This window comes from Bubalus bubalis, chromosome 12 (assembly GCF_019923935.1).
Source record: "Bubalus bubalis isolate 160015118507 breed Murrah chromosome 12, NDDB_SH_1, whole genome shotgun sequence".
Classification (NCBI taxonomy): Eukaryota; Metazoa; Chordata; class Mammalia; order Artiodactyla; family Bovidae; genus Bubalus; species Bubalus bubalis.
The window spans coordinates 87922080-87939347 of record NC_059168.1 but is presented as its reverse complement, the minus strand read 5'-3'; the positions used below and the strand labels follow the sequence as shown (position 1 = coordinate 87939347).

General features: G+C 36.8%; 1 protein-coding gene across 21 annotated transcripts in view; it reads right to left on the bottom strand.

Moving 5' to 3' along the window:
- Nucleotides 1–17268, bottom strand: part of KIDINS220 (kinase D interacting substrate 220) — a 96137-nt gene that overhangs the window by 41849 nt on the left and 37020 nt on the right. For all 21 annotated transcript variants that reach the window (XM_006073810.4, XM_006073811.4, XM_044926282.2 and 18 more), the window contains 9 exons: nt 16951–17130; nt 15796–15961; nt 13987–14138; nt 13538–13827; nt 12263–12403; nt 11180–11423; nt 10925–11013; nt 9325–9469; nt 8465–8627 (listed from right to left, as the gene is read on the bottom strand). In XM_006073810.4, coding sequence (XP_006073872.1) covers nt 8465–8627; nt 9325–9469; nt 10925–11013; nt 11180–11423; nt 12263–12403; nt 13538–13827; nt 13987–14138; nt 15796–15961; nt 16951–17130 — 1570 coding nt within the window. The remainder of the gene's footprint in view (nt 1–8464; nt 8628–9324; nt 9470–10924; nt 11014–11179; nt 11424–12262; nt 12404–13537; nt 13828–13986; nt 14139–15795; nt 15962–16950; nt 17131–17268) is intronic.

The following is a 17268-nucleotide window of genomic DNA, read 5'->3' as shown; positions in this document are numbered from 1 at the left end:
AGGACTAGTCTGTATGGATAGTATTCAAGATAAAATGTGACTTCTCACTTAGCACCTTCCCCCACGCCATGCTTTCCCCAAAGCAAATGTCATCATCATATTTCTTTATTCTTTCAGAAATACCCACCACCGCCTACTCTATGTCAAGAATGTCTAGAAACAAGGAATTTAGCAAGGTTTAACGAAGTTACACTTCATGGAGTTATCAGTCTAGTTCAGGAAACAAATATTAAAGAAACTGCAATGAAAATATCTATTAAAGACACTGAATGCTACTAGGAGCCTGGTAGCAATGATAAAACAAAGAAGTTGCAAAATATATAAATAGGTAAACTCAAAAAACAGACAAACATGTCTCATTCTGTTTCATTTTTTTTCCTCCAAACAAAAGTAGAGATATTTTTCAGGCCTATCAAAATAAACTAAAAAATTCTGCCCTTCACCTTTATTTATCTTTAGGAACCTGAGTTTTCCAAGTAATTTCCACATAGACAATGAGTAAAAATAAACAACACACAACAAGAAATGCATGTTTAACTGTCAACACTACATCTATTTACAGGCATCTTTGTTCACGGTTCTTTGAAGGCTCAATCTTCACATGAAACCTTGCAAATATACTGTTATTTATTTTATCCAGTTAAAATGTGATTTCTATTTTAGATTGCAATCTTTTTTTTCAACACAAACCTGCTTAGTTTCCTTTTCTATATGGAGAATTATTTCATGAGCTTGCAAAGAATTTGATGAGGGTTTTTTCTTTTAAAGATAAACAAGAAAGTAGAAAAGAAATAGTGAAGTTGCTCAGTCATGTCCAACTCGTTGCGACCCCATAGACTGTATCCTACCAGGCTCCTCCGTCCATGGAATTTTCCAGGCAAGAGTACTGGAGTTGCCATTTTCTTCTCCAGGGGATCTTCCTAACCCAGGGATCAAACCCCGGTCTCCCACATTGCAGGCAGATGCTTTACCATCTGAGCCAATAAAGATATTGATAAAGTACTGAACGCCTGAAAAAAGTGTTTACATTATATATACATTAAGGGCAAGAATGTTCTGGGAATAAAAATGGAAATTACAATTACACACAAGATAGTAAATTATTAACTGTGGAATGATGACAACACCAACACATATCAAGAATACAGAATTTCATTAGGATTCTCAACTACTTACAAAAAACAATAAAAGGGCATGCATGAAACAGTATTGGGAATAAATATTTACAGTATCTCAAACCTAAATTAAGGAAAAAATCATCAGTACAAGAATGAACTTCATACCACAAGTAAGACAATTTCCTTACAAATCTAAGCTAGTATCTAGTGTCCAATTCTTTACGTTATTCAGATTCATAACTTCCGTCCACATGCAAAGGAAACAAGCCTGTGCATAATCTAGGCCACTTGATGGGGTGGGGAGGGGTATCAGTAATGACCCAGAACTTGAAGGAAAGAGGAAGGTAGTTAGAGCGCAGAGAGGCGTGAAGTAGCTAGAAGTGATAAAACTAAGCTTATGAAAAGTTTGGCTGAGTATCATCCAACATGATGTTTTATTATGAAAAATGTTGTAAGTACAGAAACACTACTCCTTGAACAGTTTAAATATACTGAACTTTAGATGAATTTTATAAATTAGATGTCTATAGTGTCTACTCAGCAAATAGCTATTTTAGGGAAATGGAAATGGCTACCATTCTGAAGCTCTCTCAAAACTCAATTGCTCTAAAAAAATCAAGTACCAAAACAAAGTACAACATTATCCTTACCACAAGCCTAATTCTGACCACATCATTCTAAGTAAAAGACTGGTTGAGCAGCGTCAAAACAGACATTTGAATCAATACCTTCATGGAAGCTACTTAAATTGATCTTTCAAAAACCTCTATCATTGCTTAAAATGCTTAATACTAAAAAATACCAGAAATAAAGTTTTATACTAAAATATCTCAATGGGGTCTAAAACTCTGCAATAAAAGTAGACAGAAAATCTTTATCTACAGTTTTTATTTTACTCCTTTTCTTCTTACTAAATGTATGTTAACAAAAAAAAACCCCTCAAATGATCTAGACAAAAGCTTTTAGCTCAACACATAATTGCAAGAAAATTACAATAATTGTACCAATTAAAATAATCTTGAATGAACAGTATGTCATCTTAATGTTCCAATGGTTTATAGAGGGATCTACTTAATTAGCTGAAATTGCTTTCCAGTGTTAGTATCAAATGTCATTTGTTAAAAGTTGAACAATTTAGAAAATAATTTAACAAAGCAATTTTACCAAACACCAAGAACCAACATTTTCTTTTTCAGCTGAATAAAGCAAGCAGATGTGTCATCAGATTGCTATAAAAATAAATGAGGCTTTTTATGGATTAAAAAAATTTTACTACTAGTGTTAAAAATACTATTTTCTGATTGTTTTTACCAAATCAGATTTAATAAAATAAATGAATATCAATTATATACTGCTGCTTTCTGTCTGCCATAAATAAAACATTTTATTATTCAAATGACAAGCAATAGCATCAAAGAACTCAACCATGGTTAACTAGAACAGTCATCTGAGTTATTCTAACATATTCCAATATGATTTTTTGATATACTGATCAAACTGTCTCCCTACAGTTTTTCATTTGAGATCATCGTAAGTCAATTCCTTACTGAACTCTCAAAGATTCTTACTAAATTGTCTTTTTCTTTCCCTTAGAATAGCTACAAAACAGTATTTGTAAGTATCTGCAGGCATATAGCACACAGTCATTTCTTTAAAAAAAAAAAAAAAGGCACACATCTCAAAGTCACCCTGCATTCTACCCATTCACGGATGGCAGGCCCACCAAGAGATGAAGTCTAAAATAATAGATTAACTTAATTGCAAAGCAAAGTTCTCATTACCTCATTATACCTCCAATATACAATAGTCTATATTTACAGGCATAGCATATTCTCATTACAAAAATTCACTCCACACTATTTTTATGATTAAAAATACACTTTCCCCCAAAACTTTTCTTTGACAAATGTTCTATTTAATAAACAGGGCGAAATTTTACCATTATCTTTGAACTACAGGTGATAATATATTTTCTTTTGTCTGTATGATATATTTTAACTAATTAAAATGTAAATTTCTGAGAACTTCCTCGAACATTAGGAAGGCAAGTAAGCTAAGGCTCAAGTGCTGGAAATTAGTGTGAAAGTTTTAATTTAAAAGGTCTAAAGTAATTAGACCTTTTAAAAGGTCTATTAGCAAAGAACCTTAGTTTTAGCCTGAAAAGCTTTCTATCATCCAGAAAGCAGTGTTTCAGCCCATTATTGATAAAACTTGTTAATTGGCTAATTGTTTGAGCCATCACATTTTTACTTTATTCCAGTCATTCCCAAATGTGTACATTTTACTTTCAATCAGAATATATATTCCTCATCTACTTGAGTGATGAGGGACAAAAGATATGTTGCATATAATTTACCCTCTAATGGTTTAGGAAAAAAACGTGTGTGTGTGTGGTGTGTGGTAATGGTGTCTTTGGGAATGCTGAAGTATTTAGGTGTGAAATACACTTTCAGATGGTTTGGCAAAAGAAAAGGGTACGTATGTGTGTAGATAAGTGCCTTTAAGTTCCTCAAGGGCATTAGATGCTTTGCATGTTTGTCCCTCTACCCTACCTCCTCAGGCAGCCCCTGGAACACATAAAAGCACAAAGGACACAATGTGAGCCCTAACCTACAGTAAAGACCCACACTAAACACACATCACATGAAGAAAATTAACTAGGATGGGCACACTAATGAAAACCGCACCTTTTGTACCCGCTTGCTCCATACCTTTAGAGGTACTGGCTTATTCTGACATTAGAATCAACCAGTGAATAAAGTGTGGTTTGTGATTCATTCTGCCACCACAGAACAAAATAGTAGGTTTTTTTCCTTAGAGCTTTCAAAAGAGCCATGTATAGATACAAAATGATTTTCAATTTGCCAAGTGTGAAAAGGTTACTAAAATCACAGGAGTGCACTAAGGAATACAGCTCCTAGATTCATTTACTTCAAATTATGTCCCTAAGTAAAAATGTTAACAAAGCAACATTCACTGAACAGTCACTGTGGAGAAAAGGCATGGGAAGAGGAAAATTTTTTAATAAGAGCCAGGTACTTCATCTACACACACATACATATTTTCTTTTGCCAAACCATTTGAAAGTGTATTTCACACCTAAATATTTCACCATGAATGTCCCCCAAACACCCTTAGCATACTGAAGGATATTAACATTAACTCAAAGACTCAAATTCCCCAACTGCCCACAAAATGCCCTTCAGTGCTCTACTCTTATGACAGATTCCAATCACAGCTCACACGCTGCATTTGGGCTGTGGGATCTCTTCAGTCTCCCTCAGTGGCCAATATGGAACCTAAGCCAGTTGCCTTGTAGCGTGTTCCACATCTCAAGATTCATCTGGCCGTTTCCTAATAATTAGGATCACAGTAAAACACAGCTGGCAACAAGAGCACATAGGTGATGTGGTACCTTCTACCGCATTTTATCTAGAGTCATATGAGCCTGACGCTGGGAAAGATCAAAGGCAAGACGAGAAGAGGGTGGCAGAGAATGGGATGGTTAGATAGCATCACTGACTCAATGAACATGAATCTGCGCAAACTCCAGGAGATGGTGAAGGACAGGGAAGCCTGGCGTGCTGCAGTCCATGGGGTTGCGAAGAGTCAAACACAACTTAGCGACTAAACAACAACACAATGCTATGCCTCCCATTAGATGTCAGACTTGACTATTTGATTAAAACTGGCGACAAGTCTCTCCCAGCAAGGTCATTTCTTCTGTGGTTGCACATTATCTGGGGAGTGACACTTTGAGATCACGTGTGCCTTGTGTTCCCCAACAACTTCCCCCCAGTAGTTTTTGCAACCACTGATGATCCTTGCTTGAATCGATGATTATATTGGGGATTAAAAAATAATAATTTTTAAATTTCACTCATTCCTTCTACATTTATTAGCTGGCATTCTAAAACAAAGAATTAGTCCTTGTTTTCTCTCTTCTAAGCATTACTATGGACTCATGGATTTTTTTTGTTGACATGTTATAACCCATTACTATCATTTTCCTTTGTGAAAATGGGCCCAAGTTTGAAAGGTGCTCCTTCAGACTACATCCTGTGGCTATCTGTGCAAACTGGGCTGTCCTCAAACACATCCTTCCTTGGTTTCTGGCACAAAAATGCAGACTCCCCTTGAGCTTTCCCTGCCTCTGACCTGGAATTAGCCATTTCTCCAAGGAGTCCAGCTCCAGGTGGGCTCACAGTTTGGGGATATTTTTGCTCCCTTTCACTGGGCAAAGCAAGGGAAAATCTCATTTTAAATTATCAGCTAATAATTTAACATTTCCAAATCCAATCTGCTTTCCAGATGGCTCAGCAGGTAAAGAATCTGCCTGCAGTGCAGGAGACACAGGCAACCTGGGTTCAATCCCTGGATCAGGAAGATCCCCTGGAGGAAGGAAATGGCAACCCATTCCAATATTCTTGCCTGGGAAATCTCATGAACAGTGAGGCTGGAGAAGAGTCTTCAAGTCCCCTTGAACTGCAAGGAGATCAAACCAGTCAATCCTAAAGGAAATCAACCCTGAATATTCAATGGAAAGACTAATGCTGAAGCTGAAGCTTCAATACTCTGGCCGCCTCGTGTGAAGAGCCGACTCACTGGAAAAGACCTTGATGCTGGGAAAGACTGAAGGCAAAAAAAAAAAGGGGGCGACAGAGGGTGAGATGGTTGGATAGCATCGCCAACTCAATGGACATGAATCTGAGCAAACTACAGGAGATAATGGACAGGGAAGCCTGGTGCACTGCAGTCCATGAGGTCACAGAGTCAGACACGACCTAGCGACCTAACAACAACAAAATCCAATCTAATACCACAGTGCTCTTCCTGATTTTTTCCATTCAATATTGGTATTCCCTTCTCCCAAAGAGAAAACACTGGCTTCCAAGAATAGCAATTTATTCATTCATTTACTCTATCTTACAATACATGCAAAAGGACTTCAGGAGTATAATAATACGATTAGCAACAATAAACCTACTAAGTTCAAGATTTCGTTGTAGCTAATTTTGTCCTCAGTATATTCTACTAAGAATAAAGAGTCAAGAGAAAACTGAGTTCCAAGGTGTTTGTATTAATATTTTTCTGTGTGGTTATACTATCAATTTCATATGTCATTAGCATCAATTCTTCCTGTTTATATTCAATATTAGGGTTTGCTTTTTTCTATCCTTTTTGAATTAGTTTTTTTAATATATGAAAGGTAAACCATATAAAAATACATATTCAGAGTACATCTCATTCCCCATCTAAGCATCCTCTTCGGGTAAACGTTTTTATTAGTTTGTTTTTTCCTTCCTGTAGGTTGTTTTATTTTTTCACAAAAAATAATACATATTTACATATTTATATGTAGATATCCTTACTCCCCCTTCTTTCTTATACAAACAGAGCATGTTATATACTCTCACATTTTGCAGTTTTCACTTACTAATGTATCCTTAAAATTTCTCCATATCAAATCATAGTTTTTTTCTCATTTTCTACAGCTACAAAACACTCTATTATGGTAGATGTGCCATTATTTATTCAACTAATGTTTCTAAAAACATGCAGTTAAGTTACGGTGCTACAGATAAGGTCACAATAAATAACATAATAAATAAATAAGGTCACAATAATGTATAAGTATTTTATCACTGTGGAGGTGTGTGTTTAGAGTAAATTTCCACAGTGGGATTGCTGGGTGAAAAAGTAAATACATAATTACTTGTTCACCATTGTATCTCCAGTACTGGCAGCAGGGCCCAGCAGATACTTAATAAACTTTTTTTGATTAAACTGAATCATGAATTTTTCTGAGAGTTTTAAAAACCTTTTGATATTTTTACATCTCTCCTGCTTCTATTTCCTGAGGACACAGACTTTCTCACCAAGTCTCACCCTCTTCACAGAGCACACATGGGGCCAAGGGCTGAACTCTAAGCACACAGCCCTTAGAACGTGAAACACTGTCAATGTTTTTGTACTCCTGAGACACAGGAAACTTCTAGGCATCACGTTCAATTATATGAAGGTGAAGGGATTGACCTGAGTCCTGTTCTGCACCAAAACCTAAAACTGTGCTCACCCAGCAAATATTCATTATGCAGCACCTGTTACGATGCAAATGTTTATTCATGAAACAAAACAACAGTCTACTACACAACCAAGGAAAAAAACCAATCATGTATCTCATAATAAAAAGAGGAGTTCTAAGATATCAAAGAGCAGATGCATCCAGTAACACTGCTCTGCAGGCCCCTGGCAGCTGTGGACCACTGCCATCTACTGGAACACCTATTTCACACAGCCCAGTTTATAATGATTAATGTCGCAAAAATTGAACATATAACCTCAAGAGCTCAAGTGTGTAGACAAATACTACAACCATCCTCTGTATTCTAAAATCAGTTATTTACCTTAAAATATTAGATAAAACATGTACATGAAAAATGGGGATTGGAAAATAATGAAAACCATATGCTGATAATACTCAAGGATAAACTATTTACAATCTTAAAAGTTTAATATAGAAACTCTACACTGAATGGTTGGTCAGGTTTACTATTTCATTTACATGTTCAATATAATGCTTCAATTATACTAAGTTTTATACAATTGCATAGCTCCCTTGAATTGCATTTTTTCCTAAGAGATACTTTTATTTAGAGTTGTAATTGAAAGCTATAAAGGTATTAAGTATTCTGGTAAACAAAGAGGATTATAATTTTGTTTGTGAATTTGACAAGAAAGTGGTACTCTTAAAACCTGACATACTTGACACTACACTGAGCCTTAACTGCGTGTTTTCCCAGAAAAAACTGAATCAATTTATCAGAAGTAGATTTTAAAAGTACTTCAAATGACTATAAAAGAATAAATTCCTTTACTGGTTAGTGCAAAGCACGTTTACCAGCCCGTATTCACAGTTCCCCAGGTCCTCCAGATACAAAGCTGTGAAAACACTTGCACTAATGATTTGCAAAATGTGACCTCCTCAATATTCTATCAAGACACTTAGAATAAAAAATAAAATGGACGATAAACGATGTTTTAAGGTTTGCCTTTTGTATATTTAAATACATAAATTTAATAGGACTATTAAACATCTTTTACCATATATGTTACACAAGAAAGACTCTATCCAAATAAAGCTGTAAATTTTACATGATGGGATATATACCTGTGCTAACACAACTCTGAAATTATAATGGAAGAATTACTAATGAAAATGATTAACCTCAGAACTCTACATTTTATACATATTATTTTGCATTCATTTTGCTTTGTATGCATTTTTTCTTAAGAGTCAACTCAATTTAAAACAAATTTAAATATAAAAAGGTCAGATAAAGTACCTTTCATAGATGGTTTTTAATGTCATTTGATCTGGGATACCTTCGGTCTCTTCCAAATACAATATGAGCCATGAAGTTCTGTACGGCCACTGCTCAGTTAGGTTGATCCAGCTAGCAAGCCTATCCCAGTTGAAACTTATCTGATTGGCTCTCAGTAATCGTCCTTTAAAGAATACAAAAACATTTTAGAATTAATAGGTATGTAACGTTATGTTAAGCCAACCACTCTGTATATTCACAAATAACCAACTTCCACTGTTTTTTAATTTGCCACTTAACTTACACTACAAATTCACACCTAATATCTATATGGCTGCTAGGAAAGGACCAGGGGGATGAGCATAGAGTTTCAGTTTAATGGGATGAAACGCATTATGGAGATGGATGGTGGTGAAGGTTACACAAATAGTGAAAGTATTTAATACCACCCAAATGGACCCTGGTTAAGATGGTAAATTTTATGTGTATATCATTTAACACATTAAAAAAAAGGAAAAAAAATGTAATTTGAAAATTAAAGCAGAATAGCAGCATGTAAAAATATGAACTTCAACATTTTCAATTATAAATTAATTATAGTTATACAAATTAGCATAAAATTATTTTTATACAAAGAGAAAAATTAAACCTGAGGTGAAATTTTTAAATCATCAAATTTTAAAATAACAGTAGACAACTGACAGTCGATTTTCACTATCGAAACCAACACTGGTTTTATTAGACACACAATGCAAAATAAAACTGGTGTTCGGTGGTATAAACCTATAAACACAGTCCATCCTTTTGTTTCTGGAAGGGAATTGCTCTGTTGATGTTGCACCTTACTGTCTACCACACAACATTAAGACAAGGAAACCCACCTGTCACAGAAACAATGTTGAGCAGTCTCCTCATGGTCTGCGGGCTTATGTCACTGAACCAGTCCTCTGTAACCAGCAGTTTTGTGAGGTCGAAGGACATCTGCCGAGTTATCGTGCGCTGCATCTGCCTTCTTCGGTAAGTGTCCTGAAACGGGGTAGCATCAGTGAGCGTGAGCCCTCACTTCAACCCTGAGAGCTTGAGGCTCTTTTGAGAAGTTAATACATGTCTATGTCAACAACAAAAACAATCCAAAATTTCAGTCAAAGAGGAAGATGAAATAGTAACAAAAAGTATTTTTACTACTCCCTGAAGTAGAATATATACTGAACTCTAAAGTAAGTATTTCCAGCAAATGCATCAGAGACTCTAGTTTAGCTTTTGGTGTACCTGATTTATAGTTGTACAATCAGAGAAAGCTCAATGCCTTGAAAATTATAAATAAGCTGAACTGTATAAAGAAAATTCAATTCAAACTCTTATGGGAGCTCAGTATCTATAGGAACTCTGATAATAAAGCAAATAACCCCTTGCCCAGATTTAAGGATTCAGCATTTTGATTTTTAGGTTATTTTCAAACGTGACAGTTACCAAAAGGGCACAGGGGCTGTATCCTCATGTCTAGTAAGAATGAAAGGCTCTCTACTGGGCGGGGATCCCATCCAATTAGGAGAAGCAGGCACAACGAGGGTGGTTCTCATCTAAGGTCACAAGACAGGGGAACCCAAGGGTCCACGCTCCCAGGACAGAAATTCTAAATGGCAACTCATACCCCGCTCTTAATTTAGTTGTCAATTATCCTTCATAATAGTATTTCTGCATCCATACTTATACATGGTAAAGGCATAAAATCAAAATACCTGAATACAGTTTTTAAAATGTAAAATGTCCCAATTAAAGATTTGCAAACTGGGGGGGCAGGGTGGGGCAGGGCGGGTAGTGGAAAATATCACCAATGCTAGCCCAAGCTCGCCATCCATAAGCAGCATTGTTACCATCACTTACCTGCAAAGGTATATCTCCTGTCTTATAATAGCCCCAGTTCTTTACAAAAGGCTCCTAGGATAGGACAGGGCAGGGAAACTAGTGTCTCCCAGGAGACAACCAACAGACTGGGAAAGGCACACAAGGTCACTACGTGGGGATAGAAAAAAAGAGCGCACACCTCACAAATATTAGGGCAGGAGGTCAGCCAACAGGACAACACAGCAAAGACTGGTTCCCACACCACAAGCCTCTCCCCCTTACAGCTGTGCTGACAATGGCCCCTGGGACAAGCACAACCTGACCTGGGATGAACCCAACGGTTCTCTGCCCCCAGTGACATCACCTGGGCAGCTTTCAAATCTCACTCTCAGAGGTTCTGATTCAACTGGTCTGGAGTGGGACCTGGGCTGAGAGCAGGCTGGGAGAGACCGGGCACTCCTATATAATTTATAGTTATTATGGCTCTAGGTTCAGACATTCCCTGAAAAACCACCAATGATAAAATATACTTTATGAGCTCAATGCAGTATTTATAAAATAAATAAGTGGCCTTACCTTGGTTTTACGTAAACAACAGCAATACAAACAAATGGCTCAAAACATACACTATCTTACCCGTCTATTGAGGGCCGTCTTGCTACCAAGTTTTGTCATCTCTCCAAGGCTGTTTTGTGAAACTCTTCTGTCAGCATCTTCCTGCATCCCTAAAAGAGTTTATCAAGAAAGCACCATTTGTCCTGAAACTCTGCTGTAAATGATACTTAAAGAGTTGTGAAATTTGAACAATACTTTCCAAGGTAAGAGGAGATGCAAAATGAAAAACTATGGAACCACTTCAAACCCAAAGTACCCGAGGAACTTGATCTTTACCTGCATTATCCGAGCATGGAACATCTCCATTAGTTGCTGAAGTTACAAGAAATTTTCTTGCACTGCTTAGTCCCCGACTGTTGAGGAAAACGGGCAGATGAACTATATTGCGCATATAGTCATGTCCATTGATGTTTGAGTCACGAAGCACACTATTGAGGTTCTGATTAATTGCCTTTATGATAATATGTGGATCACTTGCAAAAATGGCAATGAATGGGCCTTTTGAAAACAGAACTCGGACCTGTGGTAGAAGAAATGTATAATCACAATAAAAAAAATTATCCAAAGTAATAAAACCTCTCTTCAAAATCTGTGTTAGCCTTTGTGACTACATTTTAAAAATAGCATTTCCTTTTCATTCAAATGTTATTCTATGTGAAAACAAATTTTACTGAAGTTTCAATCTGGTTTTTCACCACTTGACAATTTAACATTTGACAGTGATAGAATCTCTGAAGAAAACAACTAGTCCTGTCCTACTTTGAGACACTCAGATCTACGTAAGAAGATCCACAAACATGAGAAATACTCATGAAATACTCATGAGCAGACATGATGCACTGTAAGAGCAACACACATGAGAAACACTCATGAAGTACTCCTGAGCAGACACGGTGCACTGCACACACTGGTCTAGTAAGATCCACACACATGAGAAATACAAGCAGACACGGTGAACTGCACACACTAGTCTCTGACCACAGGCACACACCGCTGCTTATACCAGACCTTACAGAAAGCCACGAACCTTTCTTACTTTTTAACAAAAACTCCACAAATTCTGTGGTTTCCCCACTCCTATCTATATTCTAACCATAGCCATCTGTAGAGAAACACTGGAGTCACACCCTGGACTTTAGAGACCCCCCCTACTCACATTTCCCCTCACACTGCCATTAACCTAAAACTGGTTAAATCTGCTTGGAATGAAACTTCTGCTGTTTCTGCATAAAACACACAGTTGTTTCTATAAAAGAAAAAATAGCATTCAAATTCCACTTGAGATATTCATGAAGCTGTCTGTTCCTCTCAGCTGCCACATATCTGACAGTTAAAAGTTTCAAGACGGTTAAGACGTACAGTGTCCAGCATCTGGAGTACTTTGTCCTGCTCACAGGCATCTAACCCATCGATGATAACCACCAGCCTTGTCTGATTCTGAGTGAAGCTGTCAATGGTTTTTGCCATCCTGGCCATCAATTCCACTTCACACTTAAGAACCTGTGCAAAAGAAAGGATACACTGCGTTAAAGATACAAGAAACTTAAGTACCTCTCTTAAAGAGCCTGAAAGTCGCCTGCTAGGAGAAAAGAAACCCAAAGTGCTTGCTGCCAGCTGTGGTTCCACTTAGTAGAACTGTAGTGAATGTGTCACCCTTTACAAAGTGCCTTCATCTAAATTAAAGCATTTCTTACAAAGAGGTAGACAACGTCATATCCATTTAAAAGGACAAACTTGGCTGAAGTGACTTACATGCCAAGATCACATGCTCTGAAGGTCAGAAGACAGATCAGAATGCAAATCCAAATGGTCTACATGCCACATCACAACTGGCTTCCTGATGGCATGTGACCTTGATCAAAGGAAAGGGCTGTAGATAATTGTATAAAGTCCTTTTTTACTCTAAAAAGTACATTCCTATCTTGTACGTTTTGGTGGTTCCATTTGTCTACTCTACCAGGCTGCAGAGCAACCTAAACTATTAGGTAATAACTACCACCTGAGGGATAATCTGCTAATTCTTTGCTGTTGCTGTTTAGCTGCTAAATTGCGTCTGATTCTTTGTGACCCCACGGACTGCAGTACACCAGGCTCCTCTGTCTTCCACTATCTCCTCAAGTTTGCTCAAATTCATATCCATTGAGTTGGTGATGCTATCTAACCATCTCATCCTCTGCCGTCTCCTTCTCCTTTGCCTTCAATCTTTCCCAGCACCAGGCTGTTTTCCAATGAATTGGCTCTTCGCATCTGGGGGCCAAAGTACTGAAGCTATAGTTAACTCTATGAGGATCTTATAAAAATCGATTTTATAAAAAGACGTAACTGTTAAAACTTTTTCCACACTACACATGCATTTTTCATAGGAAAAATATGGATTAAAACTAAAAACAAGTGCAATTCTCTAACAGTTAGAAAATAGACTCCCTAAAAGCCCCAGTGATGATGATCATGGGAGCATATTCACATTAGGACTATTTTCTTTTTTTTGTATTTTGGTTGCACCACACAGCTTTTGGGATCTTCGTTCCCTGACCAGGGATCAAACCTGGGCCCTTGGTAGTGAAAGCAGAGTCCTAACCACTGGACCGCCAGAGAATCCCCAGAATTATTTTCTAATAAGCAAAGTGTGCTTACTTTCATGAATCCTTCACTTTTCAGTTTGTGCAGTTTGGAGGCAGCATTATGGAGGCGTTTCCTTTGAGAATTCAGAAGTGAGTCCAGCACCTGCCACCATGTTCGACAGTTCAGCACAAACGCCAACCCCACTATGGACGCAATTGATATGAGGACAGCATTTACTGTCATATGCTTCGGGTCAACTCTGAATATAGCCAGAAGAGTAATCGCAGCAATAATGCAGCCAAAGATGAAAAGGAAGATGACAAAAGATGGGAGACAACACGTTTTTTTCCATTTCTTTTTACCTGTAAAACACGACAAATGGTTTTAACATCTCAAGCATCCAGAAAACCACAATCATTACAGTGACAGCATATGACGAACCTGCTGTTCATGTTTCCATGCATTTTGTCCATCCCATACTCAACCACTCCATATACAGTAAGAACAGAAGAAGGTCCTACCCTGCGTATCTTCAGTCTTGAACACTCGGAAAAGCCTGGTTGCCAAAAAGCCAAACTCTCTTTCACAAGCATCCGAGAGGGTGGCGATCATTTCAGCCATTGAAGTTTCCCCACCTACGCTGGACAGTCTATTATAATCTGTAAACAAAAACCTTGGGGAAAGGGGAAAGAAAATGTTATGCCGCTACCTAAAGAAACAGTTTCAACATATATTATGTCTATCATGTAGCTCCTGTTTCCTTAATGTCTCTGTCAAAACATTGTTTTTAAAATTCTATTTGTAATTAGGTATCTTCCATTTCTAACAGCTTATATTCTTTTCTTAGGAAAAGACAGTAACAAAAGTTAAATTAGTAGAGTTATATGAAGCAATTCTGACTAAAAGCAGAAAAGGGAAAAGGTTATGACAGAACCTAGACAAAGGAGCCAGACATCTCCCCAGACCTCATGACACAACAATTCAACAGTGGCGCCCCGCATCAGTCGGAAAGAGCCACACAAAGAACATTTCGTAAACACCAACTGAAGAGAATAGAACCTTGAGAAAATAGTATAGTAATTAAGAACTTGATGTCATTTAAAAACTCAAGCTTCAGAATGTCCTATTTAAAGCTTACTCATCTACCACGGGTTGAGAAAGAAGTTATATTCTTTTTCTAGTTGTTCTGTGAAATAACTGAATTATTTGCATTTTGAGCCTCTGAATGGGTATTACTTCTGCATTAGTTCCTTTATTCCTTTCTACTGCTAAATTCCCATCTTAATCCCATAAACAGGCATTGCTTTTAAAATACAATCCAGGATCACAGTGTACTCTGTGTATGCCTGGTCTTAATTAAATTAATGCTATTTTAGTTATTCTAACTTTTTAAAAGATAATGATCTCATTAATTTTAAATGCTTTTAATTTATGTAAAAATATCTTCCCCAACTTTTTTTATTCTACTCTGTATATTTTCTTTTTATGTTTTTCATCTTAACTTCTCATTTTAAATCCTTTTCTTAACATTTAATCCTATATACCATTTATTTACCTGTTTTATTTTTATCTTCCTCTCATAGTTCTGATGTCTTACCAGGTTTGGTCCATTCACTTTCAGCTTAATTTACACATATTTTATCTTACAATAATTTCTAAATTCTTAATCTTTGCATATTTAATTATTTTACTAATTTCTGTTGAATTCCTTTTGCTTTCAGTTCTTTAACCTTTTTTTCCATTTTACTTTCCTCTGGGGCCCTCCAGATTGCCTTTACTCTTTGACTTACAAGTTTCTCATCTTTTCTGAACTGTTTGCTCATACCGTCCCATTATTATCATACCTGATAATAATGATATCATTTGATATGATGATAACTTTAGAGGAGTGGATAAATACATATCCACAGGTGAGGAAAGAACAGCTCGGAGCACATGCTGAGTTGCCAAGGCCACACCCTGATGTCAAGAAGTTCCAGGACTCCATCCTAGACCCAGTACTCTTTACTGATTTGTCCAAAGGATGGTAACAAGTATCATAAGGGGGGAATGTGGGGCTTCACTCAAATAAAATTTGGCAAATCAAAGTTAAATATAATTTTTTATGAAAAGGTGTCTCTGATCCTGTAATGTACAAGAGGGAGACATAATATGAAGAGTTTTCCACGTGTATTTGACCAGGGCATGTTTGTTTTATTTCTCACATTAAAAAAGTTTAAAGGACCAATGTTTTTTTTTGGTCTCTTAAAAAAACATGAGAAAAGATGCATTATCAACTTTCATTTGCTTCATTTTATTAAAAGTTACTTCTGTCAAAGGGACCAACTCACCTCACAGGTAGAGCTTTAGTGGTTTGCTCTGGCAGCTCAGGTGGGTTCACAAACATCAATTTGAGGAGGAGCTCCAAATAGCCAATATGTCTTGCCAATCTAGTACTAAGGACCCAGGCCCAATTCCAACTCTCTCCTTCCCTCCGTCCACCGAAGTAAATGACAACTAAAAGTCAAGGTTTAAAAAAAAAATTATCCAGAACAATCATTAGTCAAGCAGCCTCTTTTCTGCAAACAGTCAAGTATCAAGTAGTGACAGGTAAGCTTACATAATTTTCATGGTCCCTTGTTATTTCCTAACTAGTCCTCAAAGAATTCCTCAACTAATTAACCTCCCCCAACATACATCTGGAGCTTGCCAGAATCCACCTGCCAATGCAGGAGACGTAAAAGATCTGGGTTTAATCTCTGGGTCAGGAAGATCCCCTGGAGTAGGAAATGGCGACCCACTCCAGTATTCTTGCTGGGAGAATCCCATGGACCGAGCCTGGTGGGCTACAGTCTATGTGGTCACAAAGAGTTGGACATGACTGGGCATCTGAGCAACAGCAATAGCAAAAACATATTATCAGGTATGTGAAAAACAGAAAGTAAGCTGACTAAGATATGACATAATAAACACAATCAGAAGGATAATGCCTTAAACAGAAGCATATCCTTTAGTTCAGATTCAAATGTAAGTATGACTGGTTTTATCTCTACTTGTGACTGCTGAAGTTACCAACATAAACCTATTTCCTTTCTTGCAACTGAAGATACTCCTAAAAACAGGGATTATATATATTTATTACTTTGCTTTTAGATAAAATAAAAATTACAGTCATGATCCAAAGGATCAAGAGCATGCCATTATGTCTATGAAGATTTATTTTCAAAAAAGATTCAAATACAAATCATTAACATAAAAAAGGGAAAGTAATTTAAAGTTCTGCTTCAATATTAACAAGTAGTGCACTAGCTTTTAAAGTTTTGCCAGGCAGGCTGGGGACAATGCTCCCCTAAGCCAACTTACAAAATAGCAAAAAATCAATATTCTCACCTAAATAGGAAGACCACTTAGAGACTTTAGAAGACAGACACAGATACAATTTTAAATAAAACAATGAGTTCTGACATTCTCTACATTTTTGAAAAAGATAAAAGGCAAAGACTTACTAAAAAATATATACAAGACAGCCAAGAAGCTCAATGACACTGCAATTCCAAGATTTAGGTCTACTGTAAAAGCAAACAATAAACCAAGCCCTCCACAAAGGAGCAGGGTCAGAAACACCACAAGCCATGAAAACTGAAACAGAGGTTCAATCTGTTGTCCTGCAAAAGTTTTCATTTCATCTGAAAGAGAAATTAATAAGAAAACATTATTTAAGAAATAAAACATTTGAAAATTTCACATTTTCACTATAAACATTTACCTAGCTAGAATGTTGCTACTTAACCATGCTAACCAATGTTCGCTTTGCTAAGTATCTC